This window comes from Salvia hispanica, chromosome 4 (assembly GCF_029641045.1).
Source record: "Salvia hispanica isolate PSC_SH4W2 chromosome 4, Shi_PSC_v1, whole genome shotgun sequence".
NCBI classification, from domain to species: domain Eukaryota; kingdom Viridiplantae; phylum Streptophyta; class Magnoliopsida; order Lamiales; family Lamiaceae; genus Salvia; species Salvia hispanica.
Window position 1 is genome coordinate 37,395,114 of NC_142695.1, and position 9,467 is coordinate 37,404,580.

The 9,467-nt window shown below is 37.6% G+C and overlaps 1 protein-coding gene across 1 annotated transcript; it reads left to right on the forward strand.

The window, feature by feature from the left end:
• The first annotated feature begins 3,099 nt into the window (after window positions 1–3,099).
• On the forward strand, window positions 3,100–5,968 carry LOC125197947 (protein PHOX1-like). The gene is made up of 2 exons (XM_048096442.2): window positions 3,100–5,500; window positions 5,582–5,968. The coding sequence occupies exons 1-2, from the start codon at window positions 3,511–3,513 to the stop codon at window positions 5,731–5,733; spliced, it is 2,142 nt and encodes a 713-aa protein (XP_047952399.1). The 5' UTR covers window positions 3,100–3,510; the 3' UTR covers window positions 5,734–5,968.
• Window positions 5,969–9,467: the final 3,499 nt, after the last annotated feature.

The window sequence follows — 9,467 nt, forward strand, 5'->3', positions numbered from 1 at the left end:
TTCACAACCTAGATAGGCTACCTATCGTGAAAGGTTGCAATGTCAGTCCGCATATTTCTAAGCCTTACTGAAATAAGATGACATTGGTGTGGTATAGCACTGAACGGATCTAACAGCAAGACGTGTCTTTATGCTATCTACTGAAAGACTAGGTCTTGATAAAATACTATTTCTTAATCTACATATGTTAGCATTGAGCATACGGTATTGATTATGCACTACTTTGACTTATCAAATGGTGCGGGTTTTTCACAACTCAATAATCCTGATATATTGGGTAGTGGTGATTAATATCTAGCGGTGCTAGGATTGCTATTATGTTGAAACGTGCACAAGGTGAGTCTCGTTTGATAATGTCCTCAAGAGGAACTCGAACAAGGTTTTATTATTCGGAAAACTGGCCAGTTGGAGTTTTATTACTCTATGAATAATAAATAAGTGTTTCTCGCTAAGTCCACTCTTGTAATTAATAAGATATTAATTAATTAAGTGCATAGAAGACATTAATTAATTAATGGACATTTATATCTTAAACGCGGGAAATAAATAATAAACAAAGTGGAAACCTGGATTACTTGTAATTTCGGATTTGGATGGGGAGAGTTCAATATTACTTCTGTAGTGGCTGCTCGTAATATTCCAATATAAGCTTGTATTAAATTGTGGGTTCAATTTAATTAGTAAAAAGCTAATTGGGGGAGCTCATATCCAAAACCTTCCATAGATCCCTGTCTGGGCCCAAAAGGAACTTAATATAAATAGGAGAATAAAGGAGACAGAAATCATTATTATTATTACTCATAATTTCCGTCCCCCTCTACCTAGAGGAGTTCAAATTTCTCTCCTAATTGGAGAAGGATTTCTTCTGTCTTCTTTATTCGAGTCCTAGTATTTTGATAATATCAGCCCACCCTGATATCGAGATACAGTTCGGGAACCAGAGAGAAGATCTGTGGTCTAGTATTGAAGATCATCACGTGGAGAAGGCGCGAGCAATCGACGATTCTTTGGAGAATCAATCGGTAACTCTAAACCGTAGAATTCATGTTTTAGGATTTATATTTTTCTAAGCATGAATTATTTGCGTTCTAGCATGCAATTATCTGTTTAACATGTGAATTGATTAATCGCATAATCGGTCAAATAGATCCTACGTCTGATTTATTTGTTTTGTACAAGTCTTCCGCTGTGCAAGGGGCAACAAACCCCAACACAGTCCCATTGTGATATTGATTTTTAATTTTGAAAATTAACTATAAACTTTTAGAATTTATTTAATACTATTATTTAATTTGAATTTAATACAAAGTTGAAGTAGTATTCAAGGAGAAAATAACTACAAACTTTTAGAAATACAAAATTCTTGTAGTAGTTCGAATTTAAGAGAAAATAACTACAAACTTTTAGGAATACAAATTCTTGTAATAGTTCGAATTTAAAAGAAAATAACTACAAATTTTTAAAAAATACAAAATTCATAAGTTATATTAACAACTTTCATCCATCCACAATAAGTCAATAACCATCAAAATTCATAAGTTCAAACATCCATCCCTTATAAACATCACAATTTTAAAATTCATAAGAATCAAGATCTAACAATAACATCATCAAAGATTCAAAATTCAAAATATAACAAGTTAATGAAATTAAAATATAATTTAAAAATTAAATTGCATATCTTATGCGCTAGCTATTAAGTATTAATTAAACTGTAGTTAAGAAATTAAATTACATTTAATTATAATAAAACATGGAGTAATTTATTAATTTTAGAAAACAAATCGGATAATTCGGGTATACCCGATCGGATATCGGGTAATCTGATACCCGATAATCTAAAATTCTCACTACCTGATCCCGATCCGATATCCGAAAAATCGAATTTCAGGTATCCAATTATCCGATTTTTTCAGGTTTGGATATCGGGTATCCAATACCCGACATCCATTTTGACATGCCTAGCTGCCAGGGTCAGGTTGAGGCATGTCAACAACAATTGTGGCGGTGAAGTGAACTAAAGTGATCTTGACTGGAATGGTTTATACTGGATTGCATTTGTAACTGGGATAAGTTGGGTTGAATTGGAAATGACAAGGAAGGTAGGGAACTTGCTACAAATTCAACCACAAATCAGATCTGGCTTCCTTCAATGTTGTGATTGGATATTTGTTTTTTTTTTGAGTTTGGAGTAAACTAATAAAGGATCATTTCTAATACCATATTTAAAAATGAAATTGAAATGCGGAAATATAAATACTAAGATTAAAGAACGAGAATAACTTAAGGAATACATTTTGATGACTTGATGGTCTTAATTAATGATATGCCACCCTTTTAATAGAGCATTACAAAGTATGTGTACATGGTGAGACTTGTTTCATGGGATAAAATCAATTCTATTCTTGAGCTCGGAGTATTTTTGCTTTTGTAACATAAATAATTACTAAAATCTAATTGGAAAACAATAAATCATTTTAGATATATGAATAAATATTAGTGTAAAAAATTTATAGAGTTGAATATCATTAGAAAAGGTGCATCATATATTGTACTACTGTACTTAAATTTTTGCTAGAAAAAGATATTGTTAAAAAATACTCAATATAAAGTTATATGGAAGGTTTTGTACCAAAGAAAAACTAATATTTTTAATCACTTAATTATGTGTATATATCTTGCTTGTTTCAGCTCATTTAAACAGAAAGACACATATTCACTTTTCTGGTGACTGGTAGCTTAAGTAAACCTCAGTAGCACCTTCCATTAGTTTTGAAATAAAGAATAAAGAATAAAGAATAAAGAATGAATTAAAAACATAAGTTAGTTAAGAAATATTTGAACGAACGATTTCAAACGGTCAACCGCCAGAGATGACGTGGTCCTCCCACAATCTTGGAGCACAGAGAAATGCGGTCCCTCATTTTCTTTTTAGTCCCTTGATAGCATTCTCCACTAAATTTTCGCAAAATTTTGTTTGTTGCATCTTCATCATTTTCATTTGCTTTTGAAAAATATAACTAGATATTTACCTATATTTGTGGGCATTTACTTCATAAATCAGCATAACATTTTATTTTACTTCTTGGGATATATACCTTTTCTTTTTCTTCACTTCGTATATCTGCAACCGCACAAACCAACAAATTTCTTGATTTTCCATGAAAATCACAAGAAACTTTTGAAGGGTTTGAATTAGAGTGCGTGCGTTTTGCAGATAATTATTCCATTTCCAAATTTGATATTATCTCTCAAGGAAAAACAAAAACTAAAACAATAAAAAAAACAACAAAATAAAAAGATTACATCTTGGCATCAAATTGCTGTCTTTTTGCCCGATAATTTGTGGGATTCTGGAGCATTAATCTCAGCTTTTTCTGGGGTAAGAATTGCATGTTTCTTTCTTTAATTTGGGTATTAGGTTTTTGCCCTCATTCAGATTGGTGTATCTCAATCAAATTATTGAATTGGGGATTACTAAAAAATTAGGGATTAGATTTTGGTTTTACAATGGAGAACCAAAATGAATCAGACAAGGGTGGTTATGGCGATAAATGGCGTGAGCTGTATTTGAGGCAAATGAGAAATTGGGATAATAGCCAGAGGCCTTGTGATATAGACACTGTTGCATTCATGTCCATGTCTCAGAAATTGAAAGAGGATGGCAATAGGCTTTTCCAAAAGAGGGATTATGCTGGTGCCATTTTGAAATTTGAGAAATCGATCAAGCTGCTCCCGAGATTCCACGCAGATGTGGCTTATCTCAGGAGCAACATGGCCGAATGCTATATGCAGCTGGGCGTGGGCGAGTATCCGAGGGCGATTAACGAGTGCAACTTGGCTCTCGAGGTCATCCCCGATTACTGCAAGGCTCTCTTGAAGAGAGCTAGGTGTTATGAGGTTTTGCATAGGCCTGATTTGGCACTTAGGGATGTTAGGCTAGTGTTGAGGTCAGAGCCTAACAATCTCATGGCATATGAGATTGAGGAGACGTTGAGGAGAGTGTTTGAGAGGCAGGGGTCGAGGCTCTGTGATATCCCCGTTGATTTGGCTCCCACTGCTTCGGCTTCTTCAAGTGGGAGCAGGGGAGTCGGGGAGATGCCTATGAGGAAGATGAGAAGCAATATAGATGGCATGTTTGTGGATTATAATGAGAGGGAGTTGAAGGGAAAATTTGAGGAACGAAGTGCTAGTTCGATATTTATAAGGGGGCCTACTAGTAGTCGAGCTGAGAAGAATACGGAAGAGAAGGTGGTTGTGGAGGTAAGGAAGCTTAGAAGTAGTGAAGAGGAGGAGGTGAGAAGAACAGTGAAGCTCGTGTATAAGGAAGACATCCGATGGACTCAGATTCCTGTCAAGTGCGATATTTTGAAGCTGAGGCAGATCATTGCTGAGCGGTTTCCTAGCTCAAAAGCCATCATGGTCAAATATAAGGATCAAGAAGGCGATATGGTGACAATCAGCACGACAGAGGAGCTGAGGCTTGTGGAATCGTCTGCAGGCGATGCTTCCATAAAGCTGCATGTTATTGAAGTCAGCCCGGATCAGGATCCGTTGTTTAAGAAGTTGAGGCAGCAAAAGATGGAGAAGAAGCAGGCAGGCACGAGTAAAAAGGAGATGCGCTGTGAATCGACTTGTCTCAGTGATTGGATCATTCAGTTTGCTCAGTTCTTCAAGAACCATGTTGGTTTTGACATTGATGCTTACATTGATCTCCATGAGGTGGGAGTGAAGATCTACTCGGAGGCAATGGAGGAGACGGTGACTAGTGACGAGGCTCAAGACCTCTTTGCTGTTGCAGCGGATAAGTTCCAAGAACTGGCTGCTTTAGCCATGTTCAATTGGGGAAATGTTCACATGTCAAGAGCGAGGAAGAAAGTATACTTCTCGGATGATTCGTCCCAACAATCTGTGCTCGAGCAAATCAAGACTGCTTTTGATTACACGCAGAAGGAATTCAGTAAAGCAGGGGAGAGATATGAAGAGGCCCTCAAAATTAAACCAAATTTCTATGAGGCTGTTCTAGCTCAAGGTCAGGGGCAGTATGAGCAAGCAAAGCTTTCTTGGTATTATGCGGTCGCGACTGAGGCAGATTTAGAGTCATGGCCTTCGGGAGAAGTACTCATGCTATACAACAATGCAGAGGAAAACATGGAGAAGGGAATGAAGATGTGGGAAGACTTGCAAGAGCAGCTTATGTCCGAGTTCCACAAGGAGAATAACATCGAAACGCTGTTGCAGAGAATGAAGCTTGATAACTTGTTCAAACAGGTATCCGCAGATGAACTCGAGGAACAGGCTAACAACATTAGATCCCAGATATTCGTATTGTGGGGCACCATGTTGTATGAAAGATCGGTCATGGAATACAAACTTGGACTCCCCGTATGGCTAGAATGTTTGGAGGTCTCTATTGAGAAATTCGAACAAGCTGGAGCTTCTTCGGCTGATATTGCTGTCATGACCAAGAACCATTGCTCTAATGAAACCGGATTGGAATGTAATGCACAACTATTATCATCGTTTTTTCACAAAAAAACATTCTTTAGTCGATTCAAAATGACTCTCTCCGTGGTTGCAGGTTGTGGATTCAACATCAACGAGATAGTACAGGCATGGAACGAGATGTATGAAGCAAAAAAATGGCAGAGAAACATCTCCTCTTTTCGGTTGGAACCACTTCTACGAAGACGTGTTTCAAAACTTTGTACTGCCCTCGAAAGTGCATCATAGTAAAGGAATGTGGTGTATAATATTACTCAATAGAGCAACTTCATTGGAGTTGGAGAGTAAAAGCTTTCATCAATCTTGGCTAACAAAGGAAAAGATGTAGCGACAGAGTGAAGCCTACTAGTTTGAAGGGATGCTGCACTACTTCTGCTGCATTTCCATCATAACCCCATTGTTTGTAGTTATAATCCATTAATTATATTTTACCGATATTTTATTAAGATGTTGGTTTTATATATGTTTCTCTTTTTTTCCCATTGACAGTGCTTCTCTCTCGGACTGTAATCTAATGGTTCTGTTTCATTGCACATAGCTCCTTTTGACAAACAATTGTTTTGTTCTAATTGAAATCATACCACATTTGCTTTTAGGTTATACTATGCAGTTAACTCTTTTTCTTCTTAAAGATGGTAATCGAGAGAGGTATAACAAGATTGAGAAGGCATATTGGAAGTAGAGAGGAAGTAAAGAGAAATAGTGTTGTGTAATTCTTGATGTCTTTGATATGCTCATCTCCCTAGTATTTATAGGGAGATTTGAGTCTCGTTAAATACACCAATAAAAGAGTATTGAAAACACACTACAACTAGGAACTCTACACAAAATAAATATGGGCGGCCATTTATTCTCTTTCTTTCTTCTTTCTTGATGTCTTTGATATGCTCATCTCCCTAGTATATATTGGGAGATTTGAGTCTCGTTAAATACACCAATAAAAGAGTATTGGAAACACACTACAACTAGGAACTCTACACAAAATAAATATGGGCAGCCATTTATTCTTCTTTCTTTTTCCAAGACTTCCCCTCAAGTAGAGCAACGGTATCGCCGATACTCAACTTGTCCAAAAATTCTTTGAAGACTTTAGGACACAACGCCCTGGTCAGTATGTCTGCGAGTTGTTCCTCGAATCGAACAAATGAAAATTCGATGATGCCGCCTTCGAGTTTTTCTTTGATGAAGTGACCATCAACTTCGACATGTTTTGTTATGTCATGCTAAACAGGATTCTCTGAAATACTGATTGCTGCTTTGTTGTCACAAAAAAGTTGACTTCTCCATTTCGGTGGAAAGCCAATTTCTGTTAACAATCTTCTAAGCCAAAGTATCTCCATAAGACCACTTCTAATCCCTCGAAATTCGGCTTCCGCACTTGATAGGGCTACGACTTTCTGTTTCTTGCTCCTCCAAGTGACTAAGTTACCCCAACAAAGGTAAAAAAAACCTCCAGTGGATTTTCTATCGTCTGGATTGCTTTCCCAATCGGCATCTGTGTATCCATCGATTTCTAGATCTTCTTTCTTTTCTAAGAATACCCTATAACCAGCTGTTCCTTTTAAATACCTCACAATTCTCATGACAGCATTCATATGATCTTCCTGAGGCTGATGCATGAATTGACTCACAATGCCAACTGCATATGAGATATAGGGTCGGGTATGAGCGAGATGGATAAGTTTTCCTACTAACCGTTGATACCTTTCACAATCTGTAGGTTTAGCTCCATCCACAATTTTCAACCCATGGTTAGGTATCATTGGGGTTTCCGCGGGCTTTGCAGTCCAGTAGGCCCGTTTCGACTAGCATGTCAAATACACACTTTTTCTGTCTTAGGAATATCCCGTGTTTAGATCTCAACACTTCAATGCTCCAAGTCCTTCATTTAGAACTCCTTAAACAGATTTTCCTTCAGATTTTGGATCTCTTCGGTATCATCTCCTTTTATGATCATGCCGTCAACATATATGATTAGACATGTCATTTTGTTGTTCCTCTTCTTTAGGAATAGTGTGTGATCTGAATGGCTTTGTTCGAAGCCATGTTTGAACATTGCCTGGCAAAATCTTCCAAACCATACTCTAGGGGACTGTTTTAACCCATAAAGAGTTTTTCTTAGTCTGCACACCTGCCATTTTCCAAATTCTTCATAAAACCCTGGGGGAACTTCCATGTAGACTTTCTTATTTTTCTCAAGTTCTCCATGAAGGAATGCATTTGTAACATCGAACTGGTATAACGGTCAATCTTTACATGCAGCTACAGATAGAATAGTTCTTACTTTATTAAGCTTGGCCACAGGGGAGAAAGTCTCTTTATAGTCTACTCTATATACCTGAGTGTATCCCTTAGCAACCAATCTTGCCTTGTATCTCTCAATTGAACCATCTGCACGTCTTTTTATTGTGAAGATCCAACGACATCCAACTGCTTTCTTTCCCGGAGGTAAAGTACACTTCTCCCATGTTTCATTTTTTATCAAGGCATCAATCTCCTTCTTCATGGGTACCCTCTTCGAAGCACTGCGGAATCTCTTCTTCTTCATAAATTGCAGCTTAGAATGCCCTAGCCATTTCAGTGAGGTGGACCTGAGTAAGATTTTCCATAGAGTATTTAGATTTCCGCCCCTTCCAGTCTGGTGAGTATCTGCAGGGAGAAATTACCCTTGTACTTATGTGAGGCAATCTGTTGTGCCCTGTTTCTTGTTCTATAGGTGGCTCATCTGTATCTGTATTACTTCTGGTTTCCCTGTCACTGTTAGTGGTTTCAGGTAAGGTACCAATATCGGGATCAAAAGTATTTACCTCAGGATTCAAGGACTGGTCAGATAGCTTGGCAGTGCCCTGAAGTGGCATATGTTGTTCTTGGGAATCTAACTGCCCGGTGTTACTACTAACTTCCTCTGTTGGACCGATTTCTGTGACAGGATTTAGCTCTGGTAGGCTAAGTTGGCTTTTTTCCCTTTGGAATATCCTCCCCCTGAATGACTTCTCCCCACAAAGGTAGCCAATTTAGTGCATCACTATTCGGGTTTCCTGTCTCACTCTCCCCATGGCCGCTAGATTGGCTATAGAAGTATTCATTTTCAATAAAGTCACGGTTCATAGTAACATACATGTGATCTGTCGACGGATCATAACATCTTTACCCTTTTTGATTTTTCCCATAACCCAAAAAAACACATTTGACTGCACATGGTAAGAATTTATCACGGTCATGTTTGGGTATGTGAGCAAAAACTGTGCACCCAAAAATTTTGGGTTCGAGGGTGACAGATGATGAGATCGAGTTTTGGGAAGAAAAGACTTCTAAGGGGGTTTTGAAGTTTAGGATTCCCGTGGAAAGACGATTGAGAAGGTAAACAGTTGTTGCAATGGCTTTCGGCCAAAATGATTTAGAGATGTTAGACTCTATAAGGAGCGCACGGGTGATCTCAAGGATGTATCAGTTTTTCCGCTCAGCTACCCCATTCTGTTCCGGCGTATAAGCACATGACGTTTGGTGGACAAGGCCCTTTTCAGTAAAGAAAGATGTCATCCTAGAGTTCACGTACTCCCCCCGTTATCAGATCTAAGGATTTGAATTTTTGAGTTATACTAGGTTTGGACAAGACGATAGAACTCGGTAAATTTCTCAAAAACCTCCGATTTTGTTTTCAAAAAATAAATCCAAGTCATACGTGAAAAATCATCAATAAATAACAAAAAATATCTAAAACCTTGTCATCCAGTAACTGAGGCAGGACCCCACACATGTAATACCCGCATCTTAATTTGTCTTTGAACTTATGGAATTTTCGATGAAATTAAGGCGCATGTCAACTTTTAGATTTTTTATGGTGATTGACTTAGTTGGATATGCCTAACTAAATTTTATGTTTCAAACTATAAATGAAAAGGGAGCAACAAATGAATTAAAAGGGAATCCATTATTATTGCATTGATAAACAAAATGCGGTA